Raw genomic sequence first — 16,563 nt, forward strand, 5'->3', positions numbered from 1 at the left:
TTTACAATGTTCACTAAAAATACTTTCACATTATAAAAATGATAGTAATTCTAACAAATTAAATAGAATGAAGAAATAAAATATGATAATTAAAATTTTTTGATTAATAATACAATAATTTAATCGTTAATAATAAAATAAAGGGTAGGTGTTAGAAATGTTGGTTTCATGTTAATTATTTAACAACTTAGTAGTCACACTATTGTTGCAACTTGCAAGTAACAATTTCAGAATCTTCTGAATTAGACGACACCATTCTTCTTTAGTCGCACTATAATTGCTTTCATAGGAAGCTTACGTTGGTGCAACAAGCTAAGTTAGGTAGGGCTACTACCCATTTGCTTCTCATACTTCCACATTTTATATCATCTCGGAAATAATCCTTACTCATGTCTTATACTTTCTCCGTCCTTCTAAACTTACATATCATATTTCAGTATTTTTATTTAAGTGTTGTTTGTATAGTGGAGGGAAATTCAAAGAAGTATTAAAAATATATTACGTGTATTAGCCTAATTTATTATTCGACTTTATATGATCTTAGGTTTAAGATTTGATATTATTATTATTTTATTTAGTATGAAAATGTAATTCAATTCACAAACATTAGATTCCAATTTAAAAAGAATTTGATAAATCATTTACCATTTACTAATTTATTAGTTATTGGAGTAGCTTGTTATGTCATGGTTTCACAACTTGTTAGAGAAGCCAAGTGTTAAGAAAGTATACTTACTATATGGAGTATAATACTAATATAAAGTAGAGTATACCAATACTTACTATATGGAGTATAATACTAATATAAAGTAGAGTATACCAATAGGCAATAGGCAATAGGCGATAGGCAATACGCAATAGGCAATAGGTCCACTCCTAGGCTGTAGTAGTCAATAATACCCGACTTTACGCTGTATTTTTACAACACATCTACATAACGTATGTCTTGCATGGGGATTACACTCTTGCCTACCTATAAATAGCTTTATACACACACCTACGCTTTCTTGTCCTGTCCAATTTACTTCTAGAATTGATCTAGGCTTTTTACATTACTTCTATAGATGTACTTCATTTATATAGTAATTTATAAATTATTTTATTTATTCATATTTTAATTTTATTTCATACCTCATTAAATCTCAATACCTTGCTATCAACCAATTATTTTTCTTAATATTTTTGTCAATTCTAAAATGGTGCAAGTATTACCAAACAAAAGTAGTATAAAGAATTACTTCGATAATACTTAATTTCAAATACTTGTTGTATTTCGATTATCATTTATCATTCAAACTCAATTCTATTTTATACTTCCTCCACACCAATATAATTGTTACATTTCCTTATTTGGCAAAATCATATCAATTGTCACATTTCTATTTTTATCAATCTTTTTTTTACCTAAAAATCCTTAGTTCACACAAGTAATTACGAATATACCCCATATACCTTACTTACCCAACTACCCTTCACTACTTACCCTTCACTAATTACCCTTCACTACTTACCCAACTACCACCTTTTTAATGGACCTCACACCACCCTTAATATTCATGCCCAAGCAAATGAGACATTTATATTGGTGTGGAGGGAGTATATTGTAGCTTTTTATATAATAAACATAGTGAAGTCAAATCTTGTTTGAATCGTTTAATCACGTACTTTTTATAATTTTTAGTTATGATTAATTTCATATATAAATGATCAAAATAATACCTTAAATAGCGTAAAGAGTCAAATAAAATAGGTATAATGCAACATAGGAACTATACTTCTTTTATACAATCTTAATATATTTTTGTTCATAATGTACTTCCTCCAATCTGAAATACTCGTTACATATTCTTATTAACATTATTCATTGTTCAAACTTATTTAATATATTGCGGCTAATGTATAAGAAAAAATATAGTTAATGGGGTCTTGTTTGAATCGTTTAATCGCACACTTTCATAATATTAATTTTTTATACTTTTTAGACGTGTATAATTCAATATATAAATTATCAAAATAACGTATTAGATTGCGTAAAAAGTTAAATGTAGCAAGTATAGTGAAACGGAGGAAGTATGTAGTGCTAAAGATATATCTATGGCAGGATATATTTAATTTTTGAAAAATAATTTGTTTTGTCTAAAGATATAAATGATATTTACTTTTCTTTTGTTTGGTAAACTATAAAAGTTTGAATTCAAATATTAGAAAATTTTAAATTTTTTTTCTAAACTTTAATACAATATGTCTTCAAATCCATACATAAACCATTTCATAGTAAAATTCTTTTATTTTGAACTTTTATTTGGGTAATAGGGTAAGCTGATGAAAAAGTAGGAGAATTAGATGAGAATCGAACTTATCAGTCAATAACCATATTTAAAAAAAAGTAATACATACTCCAATTAGTACAAGATACAATTTCTATCATTTTAACTTCATAATCAAATCAACTTAGGAAGAGTAAAACAAATTTAGTGAAAGTATTTTTATCAATCCAAAAAATTCCATAAGTAGTATTTTTTTGAAATTAAGATTATTATACTTCTACTAAGTATGTACTCTATCTAGTTTTTGCTTGTTCACATTTAAAAATTGTGACATTAAATAACAAGAAAAGTACTCCCCTCACTAGCTAGGGTTGTAAGTACAGAGACAGCAGGGTTGTACTCCTTGCATGAACCAAAAGCAGAAATGGCAGATATGTCTTGGACCTTTTGGTACCCATTTCTACACTTGTGTGACCTACTTCGTTGTCTCCTTACACTAACAGAAACCCTCAATTCTCTCACTTAGATCAATTAATATCCAATGATAAAAAGTTAATTTGATCATTTATATATTAAAATTTGTATATCTAAAATTTATAAAAATTTAATATTATGAAATTATACGATTAGACGATTTAAACAAGATTTTACTTGACTATATTTTTCCTTACATATTAGTCGTAATATATAAAATAAACTTAAATGATAAATAGTACCAAAAATTATAATGTAGCAACTATTTCAAAATAGAGGAAGTATTTAACAAATCAAATAGTGAATTTATTAAAAAAAAAAAAATCTAAAATTTAAAAAAAAGATAATTTGAAGTTTTGAGTTTGAAACAAAGTTAGATGAGACTTTATTTTCAATGTGGCTTTGCTAATGCAGAACCCATATGGCATATCCCATATATAATATGTGTAATTTTAAATTAAAAAGATGAGTTATTACTTATTACACAATTGAAGTGCAACTTGAATACGACACATGAGCTTAAAAAGGAAGCACTCATTACACAATTTTCACTCAATTATTAATATAATATAAATGCAATAGAATTTGTATTTTGATTGATGTTTTTAAAGCTTCTGATGGTACTAATAACAATAACATTCACAAGCATTTATTTATTCTAAATTAATTATCAAATTTATGGAAAATGGCAGCTTTATTTTTGCCTTTATTGTGAAGTGTAGTGTAATATGGAGTCAGGAGTATACTCTGTCTCTGTAATCTGTAATGTAGCCATGCAGGTGAGAGATTATTTACTTTAGTAGAGAGAAAGCATCTTCAACATTTAATCCAAATATAATAACAGAGTCTTGTCTCCCCTTGTTTTTTTACCTATTTAACTTTCTTTTCGGGGCTGCTCTTAAAAAAGCCAGATTTAGACTATATTCAACATGTTTAATCGTATGTGGTCTAAAAAGGTTAAAGGTCTTATTATTAGATTATGTATTATATGTTAAATATTTAAAGATATAAATTTGTTAGAAAAATATCATAAATTTTTAAAATTGTATAATATCTTTAAAAAATTTATCAATTTTTAGTCCCCGACGATGGTGAAACAAAAGGTGACAAGACATTCATATGTTTGAGGAGTAAGAGTAGACCCTTTAGTTTTCATGCACATTGCACATAGGGAGAATTGGAGATTGTGACAATTGATTCTTTTCTCTAACTAAATTGAGCTTGTGGTCCATGCTACACTTATACATTCATTAAGATTAATTAGGTTCGAAATGAAATAACTTCTTAACAGATTGAATTGAGTTTTATCAAAGAAGAGAGTAGAGAGTCTTAACGAGTGATGTTGGGTTAGTTACTTAACCACCTTGTGTCTTTTAGAATGAATTAGATATCAAATTAATTTTTTGTTGGTTTGACCTATTGAACAATTCTAATTAAAGCACAATGGTACAAATTACGAGATTTGAATTACGTAAAATGTTAAGTTTAAATGTACTTAATTAAAAGAGAAAAAGATCAGTAACAAAAGTATTATTTTATCAAGTCAACTAATCTAATTTTTTAAAATTAAGACTTTACATCGTTATTGTTGTATTTTTTATTTTTTTGTGTTGAAACTAAAATTTTAGAAATAATATCACCCATGTTTTGTCTAATGTCTATTGATGTCTATTGATGTAATTAATTTATATTCTTTAGTTAAGTGATTTTAAAATCATAATAATTAGTAACTAAAAATCCATATAATTACTTAAAATTATAGTTGTATTTTTATATATATTGATTGATTTTTTAAATAGGGAGTCAACTATTAATCAAGGTGCTTATATATATAATGTTTTCTTTTTAAGATATGGTGCATGTAAAAGAAAGAAAAAGGCTTGTTTATTGAGCATATTACTTAGCATTTAGCACAACATGCTTTAATTGTCTCCCTTTATATTCTCCTTTTCATTCTTGTCTTAATTCAAATATTTGTTTTTGAACCCAAAGCAAAGAACAAGAAGCAAAGCATCTCTCTTGCATACAATCCACATGACCACCTTTGCCTTGTTTTCCCATGCAAGTATCTAACCTTTCCTTTGCTTACAATTAAGATCTTTTTGGTGTTTAAGTATCATTCTTTTTTCTTATTCTCTTAATAATAATTCTACCCAAAAACATTTATATACATTATTCCTCCCAAAAATACTCCATTTTTATACATCTATAATGTATAAATCAATAAAATAATTAAAAATTCCTTCTTAAAGCTAAGAATCTTCTCTTTTTCACAATCAACTTATGTGGGTTTTGGTATTTTTGAGTCATATAAACACCCATTTTATCCCAAAAACCCCACAATTTTTTTAGGAGCTTTTCTTATTTAAACATTGATTTTCATTTTTCACAAGCTTATATAGTACTCCTACTACAAAAACACCGAACTTTCTAGTCAAGTTTCATGATTTTTCTTCATTTCCTAAGTTGATCTTTGATTGGTTTTCTATGTTTTATCAAAACCTTTTTTCCCAATAATTATAGTTAAAAGTAAGATGTTGAATGTTTGTCTCAAACTTTTGGTTATACACATTGAATATCCTTATTTGATCTTCCCATGTTCATGGCATTGAAGAACTCCCCTTTCTCAATCCCCTGCTTTTTTGTAATCTTCTCTAATCTTGGATTTTGGTTTAATTTTCCCATAAAAATCATCTTTTTTTTTCTTTTTTGTAGTGAATCTTTTCTGGGTTTTGTCAATATCCCCATTTCCAAAACAAAACAAATTATAATAATCCTTTCTTCCCTTTATGGGTTATCAAAAACCCAGATTCTCCCCTTAAACTACTACTTTGATGCAGAATTTTTGTATTAACCCACAAAAAATTAACCCTAATCATGTACAAGCAGTGAATTAATTGAGAGTAGAGAGTTAATCAGACTAATAATGGGTGATTTAGCAGGAACATTAAGAGCAGGTTGGCAACCAATTACAACATATGATACATCAACTTCAAGATACTGGTTAAATTGGAGGGTTTTACTTTGTTCAGTTTGGGTATTAATCTCCATGATTTTTGCAACATACCTTATATCAAGACATGAAGGAGTTAGAAATATTCCTACAAGAACAGATAATAGTATACAAAATGGGAGAGAAAGAGATACAACAAGAAGAAAAACAGAGGAAAATCAAGGAATTTTATATGGTGATGAAGTTTGGAAACCTTGTCTTAGAGGAATTCATCCTGGTTGGCTATTAGCTTTCAGAGTTTGTGCTTTTTTTGTGCTCTTGATTCTTCTCATTGTCAATGCAATATATGATGGTGGGTCCATTTTCTACTATTACACTCAGTAAGTTCATCATATTTACACTTTTTTTAATTTTTTATTTTCCCTCCTAAATTTCCAGTGCTAAGCATGATTCCTCAAACTTAATGGGTAATGGGTAATGGGTAATGGGTTATGGGTTTATTACGTAAATCATGATAAATTTATTATTTAGCATGATGATTGATTACTCAATGTTAATTGGAATGAGTTATGGGTTGATTACATAAATCACTTCAGCATGATTTGTCAATGTTAATGGGTAATGGGATATGAGTTAATTACTTTAATCATGATAACCTTAACATTTAGCATGATTTCTCAATGTTAATGAGTTAATTACATACATTATGATAAAGCTTAGGCTTATTTGTTTGTGAGTTTATGAAAAAAGGTGATATTTAATGTTCGGTTAATTCATTCAAACAAGCAATTCGACTAAAAGCTCAAGCTGATACTACAAGCGGCACAATGTTATATATTCGGGTTGAGTTTATGTTTTTTTAGAGTGATTGATCACAAACAAGACACATAGAGGGTTGTAAACATTGATATATTAAAAGTGGGTAATGGGTTTTAAGTACATTGTAATATACTCCAATGTAGTTCTATAATTTTGGGTCAAAATCTAAATGGGGTTTGTTATATGATGATGTTTTGTATTGATGTTCTAATGATTGGCAGGTGGACTTTTACTCTTGTCACCATATATTTTGGGGTAGGTAATTCAATTTCATTCTTTTCTAAATTCATAATTCATTGGGTGTGTATTCCATTTAGTTCCTTCAATTACAGTTGTTTACTTGTGCAAATGTTATTGGTTGTTATAGTTAGGATCAGTGCTGTCAATGTATGGATGTTATGAATATCACCAAAACATAAGTGGTGATAGAGTTCATAGTGATCAGATGGTTGATGCAGAAAGAGGTGCATTTTCTAATACATTCAAAACCTCATTAAGTCTTCAACAACCCATTAATCATCCTTCCCGCCTCGCCGGTTTCTGGTGTTATGCCTTCCAAATCATATTTCAGGTCAGAATCATCACTCTTGCCCTTGTTCTGTTATTGCTCTGCCTCTGAAGCAGGGGACTTGATAAGGCCTATTGTCTACTTATTGTTAATATTTTGGCCTTTTGGGTGTGCTTTTCTACACAGATGAATGCAGGGGCTGTGATGCTCACAGATTGTGTATTTTGGTTTATAATTGTTCCATTCCTTGCAAACACAAACAAAAACTATGATCTTAATTTTGTAAGCAAACAAAATCCCCAATCAAAACTTTGCTCATACAATGCAAATTCACCTTAAATGACCTTATCTTCCTATTACTAATATTATCATTGTATGAATAATATTGTTACAGTTTGTCATAAATATGCATACAATCAACCTTGTGTTTTTACTTGGTGACACGGTCCTGAATTGCTTGGTAAGTCACATATATTCCTGAACAATACTCTGTTTGTTCCTTTGAATTTGCTATATTATATAAAAAATATCAATTCAATCAAAATTTCTTACTAATTCGTATGAAATTTTACTCTCAGAGGTTTCCTTGGTTCCGGATTGCATATTTTATACTTTGGACATCATTTTTTGTCATATTTCAATGGGTTCTTCATGCTTGTATATCCATTTGGTAAGCTATTCTCCTTTAATTAATATGGTTCTTCATTGTTTGTAACAAGACTTTTCCCTGTATGTCTTATTAAATCATCATCTTGTGGCTCATTTTTTCCATCAATAAAATATTATCACAGGTGGCCATATCCCTTTTTGGACCTATCTTCATCATTTGCTCCCTTATGGTATGCATTTCAAATCTCTTACCTCTTTAGACTTTTATGAGGTTCCTATATTATTTTTAGACTTGCTTATGTTACATGTATGTCTCTCTCAAAATAGCTAAAGATTTATCATACTACATCTGTTCTATTAAAACTGCTTCTATTTCATTTGCGTTTTAATCACTATTTATCAATCAATATTAATTTAAATTATCTTCTTAGGTTAAAACATCGCCGAGGGCGAGATTTGTTTGATTCGTCTCTATGTAGGTTTTATTAATATTAACTTTTGATGATTTTTAATTACACATAGCTAGAGACATTACAATTCGAATTAGAGCATTAGATGTAGAGCAAATTTAATTGGACAATTGTGCCGGAAGAAACTGAATGTATAAATGTCAATAATGTTTGCAGATTGCAATCAAGAGTAAATTAGAAACAATTTCTTTGCTATTACAACGGTAGAATTATATATATCCGATTGGCACACCCTGTTTTTGTCTAGGCGGGAGCCACTTAGACATTTATTGTTGGCATATTTGACAATGAATGGCATCATATGCTTTCAATTGGTGAATTTGCAGGTATTTTGTAGTAGGAATAATGCACTTCCCATGTTATGGCATCTTCTTTTTGATAATGAAGCTGAAGCATAATCTCTTGTCAAAATATTTTCCACAATCTTACCAATGCTCCAAGTGATCAAGACAAGAAAGCTTGTCCAGTGTAGATGATAATTGATAACTCAAGTCTAAACTCAAAAGATTCCAAGATTTTGCACATATTTTATTGAAGATTGGTTTTCCCATTGTTTCCAAGGTAAAGTAGAGGTACAAAATTCAGAGCAAACTATACATGTCAGGATATATTTACAAGCTGAATTGTTGGCAAGTTTTGTTTTTACAAATTTGAAGATTGTTCCAAGTAAAACCATACAATATGGATCGAAGTGTATTACCAGAAACAGCTTTTGTATAAATATACATATTCATATACTGATGAAGATTATATAAAGTACAACCAATTAAGTTTATTGTTTTCTTAAAAAAATATATAAATACTCTTTTCGTTTCTTTGAATTTGCTACAAAGTATTTAAAAATGCTATTATTGTAATAGTGCAATTTTTGTAATGTAACAAATTTAAAGATACAGAAAATTAAAATGTTGTGACGAGGAGTTAGTAATAAGTATAGCCAAATATCTAAAATAATATTTGAAAATTAGGTTTTGACTCAATTGGAGAGAAGTATTTTTTTTATTAGAATTATAATCATAATACTTTGCTAATATACTATTATTAGTTGGGATATTGTTAAAAATTAAAATATTGTCAGTCATGTTTTTCAAAATATTGTTAAATGTAAAATGATTTAACTCTGTTGGAGATTAAATATTATTTGAAAATTAAAGAATATTTTAATTATTGCATGTTGTTAGCTGAAAAAGGCATGTTTAAAGTAGCACATAATTACTGTATGGTGTTCTTTCATCTTTGGAGCGTTGAGTGCTGTAACGAAGTACTTCATATTTTTAGATTACTGAAACTTGGAAGACTGGAATTATTTTACATAAAGTGGATCAGAAAAAGCCTAAAGGTGTAGTCAGATTCTTTTACTATTCAAATTGGTAAATTAATTACAGGTTATTATAACTTTAAAGCTTTAGTAGGGTGATTCTCAATTTTTACTTCTTTAGGTTTAAAAGTAAGAGACACTAGTAAAAAAATCAAAAGTCCTGAATAAATTTAAAATATGTTTAGGTATTTTGTCTTTATCTATTTGTTTTTATTATTGATTTTTATTAATGTTACAACGTGTTGTTATTTCGGGAGAAAATTTAAAGGATAGAGAAATATATAATGATGTCCTCACCGAAAAATTATTGGTTGGCCACTTAGCCTCGTAATAGAAGTTTAGTCAAAAAATAAAAAATAAGAAGGTCGAAATTATATGAAGAGTATAGTTAAAAGTATCTCACCTCTCCTCTCGTGTAATATGCTGAATGAACTTGAGTATTGAACTATGCACAATTGCTGCTAAAAGGACTCAAATCTTCAACCCATGCAATATAATCATAAAAGATACGAGAGCAAACAAAAAATAGATCGCTTTTCCTTTTGTCTTTATAATAAGGATATGATTTTCACTGCCTATACTAATATCAATTTCCCTTCCCTCTTTGGACAAAAAGAAGCTGAAATTGCCATCATTGCAGGTTATTTAAAGTGAATTGGCATAACAAAAGAGACACTTTAAAATGAGATGAGGCTAAAAGGAGAAGAACCAATTAATGATATGAAAGTTTGATGCTCAATGTTAGTGATGCAGCTAAAATAATAATCTTAGATGATCATAGATGCAAAGAAAAGGCAAAACATAAGTGTTTACCGACAGCTTTTGTAGTAAGACACAAGTAGTAGTGTTTATTATCAAATCAGAACCTGAATATATAAGTTGTAAGCATGCACTGCAGTATTCTTTTATTTACCTGTAGTATAAATTGAATTCTTCTACAGTAATGCAGCAACATAAAACAAGCGCATTTAAGATATTAGTATAAACACTCAACTCGTCTACTATTATTTTATTGTTTAAGCCAAAAAATTATACTATTTTCGTGCTATCACCAAATATTGATGTATAGCAATTAGTTGTACTCCAATGTAAAAGATCTTTATCTTTTGAGTTTGATAATGAAAGCGACATTTTTCCTCACTTATCCATTTCTGTAGCATTTTCAAAGGAAAAAAAATACACCTTAAAAACTCCTTGCAAACCTATAATTTCTTTTAATTATTCGTAGTTTTCAAGTCATTGGCTCTTTGTGCAATGTGATTCCCATAACCATTTTCTTGATACTATTGATCCTTTTTAACTCAAATTAGTTAACTAGAATTTATACATTTGCTAATGATTACTTCCAATTCAGATTCTTAATTAGAAAGTTTCATTCCTGTCATTACCTTTTTTGCCCCATTATGAGCTACGCTTCTCTTAGCAAGAGTGGGGGAAAAATGTAATGAAGTGACAGAAATGTATGGATATGATGAAAAAATAAGTTAAAGGGTAGATCATATTCAGTAAAAAAAAAAGGAGTGAGTAATGACCACCAATAAAAGTGTAGCACTTTATGGAACAAACATAAAAGGAAACTGTAGCAATGAGGAAGTATCTGAGGACAATAGTTGTAGAAGCTACATGGGGAAAAACTGAAGCATCAACTGCAGATTTTTAGCTTCCAAAAAGTTTAGAACATTTAGTACAGTATGTGAGAGTCATTTAGGCACACCTCACACCACTAGTCTCTCCGTCTTTGTTTGAGATACTTGAATCAAAAGTGTTGACTCAAAGGGACAACGCAAGTAGCTCTATCCTCTGAGTCGAAACCACAATCAGACTAGAGAAGTTTGAGAAAAAAAATAATGAAGTACCTACATTTCTTCTACAGCGATGGCTCTGAGTCTCATGTTTTACAAAGTTCTAGAAAAGTCAGAAGTCATAACAAGAAACAAGAGGGGGGAAGAGAGGAGGGAAATGGAAACAGTTTTTGCCCTATCAAGGCTTTACATGCTCTCTAATGAATGCCTCAACTTGAGAAATATCACCTGTCAGGCCAGAGGCTTCAGCAAGAGTGACCTTGTTATGACATTGTGAGAAGGTGAATGGCTGCCCGGATTCACCGAGGGTGTATTCGCTAGTAATATCGGCATCTGACATCACTGTCCTCGAAGCCCGCAATTTATCTCTGCTAGTCAAAAAGTCATTATTAGTCTCGAACGCGTATTTTTTGTGAAGGGTAGATAAAGCGGGCAACTGATAGACGTAGTTCAAAATAACAAAAAAGCCGAATTCACACTTCTAAAAAAAGTGACAGAATGGTGCTATGACAATTCAACTCAGTTTCGTATTATCCATACTCAAACGAAGCAACATAGTGGTGGGAGCTAAATAATGGATAGAAATGCAACCATTAATAAAAACTTTTGAACAGCTAGGGAAACCATGAAGCAATCCAAATTAGAGTTTGCAATAGGGGAAAGAAATTCCCTCTAGCAATTACAAAACGGCAAATATGAAGCATCATTGGACAACGTTGACAAGATTCCTCAAAATGTATTTTGATGTCTAGCACAGAAAGATAAAAAATAAAAAACTTTGTTACGCAAAGATGAAATCAGAAGCAAGACGAAGACTTACATTTCTTTCTCCAGCTGTTTGCGAATGAAATCCTTAGAATGAGCAGTAACTTTTTCAGTTTTGTTGCAAACAATAAGTAAGGGAATACTCTTCTTTACAACACTAGCCTTGGTAAGGATATCGTACAAGTACCTAAAAAACGAAAAAAAAAAGAATAAAAAATCAGAAGATTGGTTTAGAAAAAGAAAGGGCTAAAACAAAGTTCAGAGCAGAAATATCAATTACTCTGCGGCAGAGCGGCAATTAGGCAAGAACTCTAAAGAATCAACAACGAAAATAACACCAGCAGCCTGGGGCATATAATCGTCAAGCTTAGGCCGAAGACGCGAGTGCCCAGGAACATCAACTAAATGCACAGGTTTGATTTTCGCACTCTGCCCATATAAAAGTTAGAACATTGCTCAGAAATTATACTCAAAAAAACTTATTTCCTCACAAATAAATATTCTTGAGCTTGGCAGTGTTGCAGACCAAGCAACAAAAATTAAGTACTTTAAGAACCAAACAGAAGTGGTCAAAGCTTCCAAAACTGTACTTATAGACTTATTAGTTATTAATCCCTAAAGTCCTCTCGTTTTCTTTCCACCGGCCCCTACTCAAGACAGCAACTAACAATGACAATGAATTATTAACTCGCAAAATGATGAATAACATGGAAGTTTTAGTGAATGCTATAAGCCAGTTTAAAGTTGAACAATTGAACTCTTGAAATATAAAATGCAACAGCTGAAAGCCATATGGAAGTATGAAAGTGTAAAGCAAGCATAGCAATCTAAAGAAATTGTCTCTAATCACTCATTCCAGCAGCATCCATTAGAATTTGAAATATTCTTACCAAGGAAAAACTTGATAAACAACAAAAACCCCAACCATTAGTGGTCTTCTACTCTTCTCAAACAATTTTCAACTTTGGATACAACTTCCTTTTAGAGCAGTTACAAGATGTTCATACCTCTTACTCTACGTCTCTAAATTACATAAAGTATAACAGGGTGAATATAATAAGTAAAGAGGTCAATAGCGTTAAGCTAAAATTACATAGTTGTCAATTGAACACTCATAAACCCCAAAATAATAATGGACATAGATCTCAGATATGGTTTATGAAACTACATTTATAGGAAACGGCATCCTTCAAAGATAAATCAATTCATTAGCGTACCTTGCTAGTTTCCGAATGCAGCACAAACGTACCCTCATTTGGGTCCATCGATGTCACAGTTCCTTGATGAGAAGAACCATCTCGAAGCTGATAAGAGAATAAGATCTCATTCATATCCACAAAACATTGAAGATGAACAAAACTAATGAGATAGCAACTTAACTATTAAAAGGAAATGTAAAGAGAAATCATCGTCTCACCTGGTAAAAGAGAATAGTTTTCCCACTCCCAGTAAGCCCAGCAAGCACAATAGTGTTGGACTTTTTACGCTTGAACAACCGCACTAACATAAACAAAAAAAAAAGAATGTTAAATCGTACACATTTCTCTTACATAAATTAAACAAAAGAGAAACTTGAAGTTAAGTAAAATGTATCCTTGAAAGAAAGTGACAGCAACAAACAATATATTAAAGAGCAAAAGCTTTCCACGGTGACAAAGATATGCACCCAAAACATTACTCATGAACAGAATATAGTTCATACTATGAAGATAACATGCACTCCATTATAAGTGGAAGTTGAATTCTAACTATTTTTATCTGGGAAACAGATAATACTTGACTAAAATAGATGTACCAGATACTATGGATTAAACATGAGTATGCAAGGTGCTACAGTGTTAGTGAGACATACCCACACTTTATAATGAGACCTCACTATTTTGGGGTATGATCATGATATGTCTTTATTTGGTTGTGCAGGAATTGCCAGAGCTAAATGAGGTTTCAACTTCCCAGAAAGCATTAACACAGTACAGAAATCTTATGAAAATCATTGTAAATTTAGTCAAAAGGAATTTGTCATCAACCAATGTCTCATTTGTTTTATTAGAGAATTGTTATTCCACAAGGATAACTTCACATCTTACGTCACGCCTCTTAGAATCAGAGAATACAGCTGTGCACCGCAAAACAAAGAAAATGATTTTTGTTCTCCTTGATATTTCCATATTTCCATATTCATAGTAGCAAAAGCAAAAAATAAGTAGAGATAGCTTCATGTGGTTGAAACTTGAAACCAAGGGTATGCTTAGATAGGGAGTAGTGTATTGAAGGAACATACAAATCAAACTAAGCAACATAAAGAGATGAGGCGGTTGTAAAATAAATCGAGGGGAAAATAGGTGGTCATAAGAAGAAAAGGCGATGGTTATATTATAAAATTAGAGATGGGAAACGATTCATTTGAGAGTTAGTAATCCCATAAAAATGAGAGAATAATTTGTTCCTTCCTTACTCTTTTCACACTACCACTACGGTGTTTCCCTTTACCACCATAGTTGTTTCCCTTAATATCAACTCTTTCAAATTTATTTTGCTTAATTTGACTTTCATAACACCTTTGATGCATAATCCCAATCTAAACATACTCTATGAAGTAATACCGTTAATCAAAGCTCATTAAAATCCTCTATCCTCCAGTGGAAAAGGTGATAGATTTCCCAAGTTAAATTATACTTTCCATTCTCCCTACAAATAAAAAAAGAAAGAAATATAGAACAATACAGCCACACTACATTAATTTAGCTAGCTCATATTCCCCTCCATATGTGGCCCTGTGAACCCTCCTGGTATCTGCTTGAGTGCTACATTAAGCCATTGCTACGCTCTCTTATCTAACAAATCTTAGCCCAACCACTCGAACCAAAAAAAAAATATTGATAATATGCCTCTTGCCTACATGGCAGAAGATTAGCATCATAAAGTACAAGATCAGATTATCGCCAAAAATCCAAAAGCTCAAAGAACTATTGTTCATAGCATTTTAGTTAAGACAATATCCACATCATCATTAATGTTCTATATAGCAATGCACATAGAAATCAGCACAGAAGAGCATGATAGAATAGAGAGCTTACAAAGCAATGAAACAAGTATGGTTAGGAATATAACAGAAGCTGCAATATACAACTGGACATCAGGGTTCTCTTTGATTTTCTGCTTCAAATCTGGAACATCCTTAAATTTCTGCTTCATATCTTGTATGTCTATCTCTTTAATTTTCAGCTGTGCTTGAGCAACAACATCCTGCATCACACCCTTTCCCTGCTCGACCACGTCAAGAAGTTTCGCCTTCCACTGTTCCATGCCATCCATTTCGTGGTTCAGCCAACTATAAAATAAGAGGAGACAGAAATGAAAATCAATTCGCAGAAAAACCGTGCTGTTTCAGATAAACGTACAGGAAAATAGGAAATGATCATGAACATACAAATGCAAATACCAATAACACAATTCACTCACATAAGAAGACTAATATAAGACTTATTTACTGAAAAAATTCGATGTATCATTGATTTTAGCAAAACTAGATTATACAATCATCCACCAATATATGCTCTTTTTGAACCCAAATCAATCACAAGGTTAAATTCTCATTAATATGAGTTTCAAACTTCCAATTAATCAGAAACCTTCATCGCCCAAATTGAGCACCCAAACACTTCCCCCTTCCTTAAAATCACCAACACATGCACATCACTAATAAATACATCACCCTTTCTCTAGTTTTATTACCAGCAATATTTGACCAAAATTTTGAAGCTTGTTTAATCAAAAAAAATTCATGATGGTAAAACAAATCTAACCCAATTTTGTAAAGATTAAAAATGATCTAACTTTTAGAAAACTAAAATCAAGTATGTGTTAAAGCGTTTAAGTTGAATATCAAAGATTTCAGAACAATTCACTCCAAAATTGAAATAAAGAGTGGCATTAACAACAGTAGCAAATTAAGTTCCTAATCAAAATAAAAATTAGAATCAACAAAAACAAAAACATCTTTAAACTTTAGCAAAAATAATGCACAAGTTCCAAGAATCATTTCAACGGGATTAAAAATGCAGATTGAAGGCACATAATTCTATAAGCAAATGAAAAATACGTAAGTCAGAGGATAAAGAAGCAAAGTACTGTAAGTTTTGAAACCCTAATTCGTGATTCCAGAGTGGAAACAACAACACATGAATCAAACAGTAAAAAGTAGATGACAAAATTAGGGTTACGAACAATTAATCATTAAAAGTTAGATAACAATTAACAAAAGAAAAAAACATGAAGAAGCGTACTGAAGAGTGAGAAGCAGGAACTAGGTGAAGAGAGAGAAATCTCAAAGCTTTGCGAAATTTGCAGATTGCTTTGCACTCTTTCTCCTTTGATTTCTGTGAAGGAGACCGACTGTTCTTGGGTTGGGTTGGGTTGGGTTGGGTTGGGTGAGTGGCGCGGAATTTCCCTTACCAAACAGTAACACCTATTCTTCTACTCCTATTATTTTGAATTTACCATTAAACATTTAAAAAAATGTAGACTTATTTTGTGTAATTTGCTACAAAACATATAAAAAATTAACTCTATTTTGTG

At 30.7% G+C, this 16,563-nt stretch overlaps 2 protein-coding genes across 2 annotated transcripts; one reads left to right on the top strand and one right to left on the bottom strand.

The window, feature by feature from the left end:
* The first annotated feature begins 4,707 nt into the window (after nucleotides 1-4,707).
* On the top strand, nucleotides 4,708-8,873 carry LOC130800150 (uncharacterized). Its single transcript, XM_057663517.1, has 8 exons — nucleotides 4,708-6,074; nucleotides 6,735-6,768; nucleotides 6,881-7,084; nucleotides 7,208-7,303; nucleotides 7,416-7,481; nucleotides 7,600-7,691; nucleotides 7,813-7,860; nucleotides 8,427-8,873. Exons 1-8 carry the CDS (start codon nucleotides 5,668-5,670, stop codon nucleotides 8,542-8,544), a joined length of 1,065 nt encoding a protein of 354 aa, XP_057519500.1. The 5' UTR covers nucleotides 4,708-5,667; the 3' UTR covers nucleotides 8,545-8,873.
* Nucleotides 8,874-11,053: 2,180 nt separating this feature from the next.
* Nucleotides 11,054-16,430, bottom strand: LOC130800152 (uncharacterized). Its single transcript, XM_057663520.1, has 7 exons — nucleotides 16,272-16,430; nucleotides 15,063-15,316; nucleotides 13,403-13,485; nucleotides 13,203-13,289; nucleotides 12,266-12,414; nucleotides 12,041-12,172; nucleotides 11,054-11,588 (listed from the first exon to the last, which is right to left on the bottom strand). Exons 2-7 carry the CDS (start codon nucleotides 15,298-15,300, stop codon nucleotides 11,399-11,401), a joined length of 879 nt encoding a protein of 292 aa, XP_057519503.1. The 5' UTR covers nucleotides 15,301-15,316; nucleotides 16,272-16,430; the 3' UTR covers nucleotides 11,054-11,398.
* Nucleotides 16,431-16,563: the final 133 nt, after the last annotated feature.

The sequence above is a fragment of the Amaranthus tricolor genome, chromosome 14 (genome assembly GCF_026212465.1).
Source record: "Amaranthus tricolor cultivar Red isolate AtriRed21 chromosome 14, ASM2621246v1, whole genome shotgun sequence".
Lineage (NCBI taxonomy): Eukaryota > Viridiplantae > Streptophyta > Magnoliopsida > Caryophyllales > Amaranthaceae > Amaranthus > Amaranthus tricolor.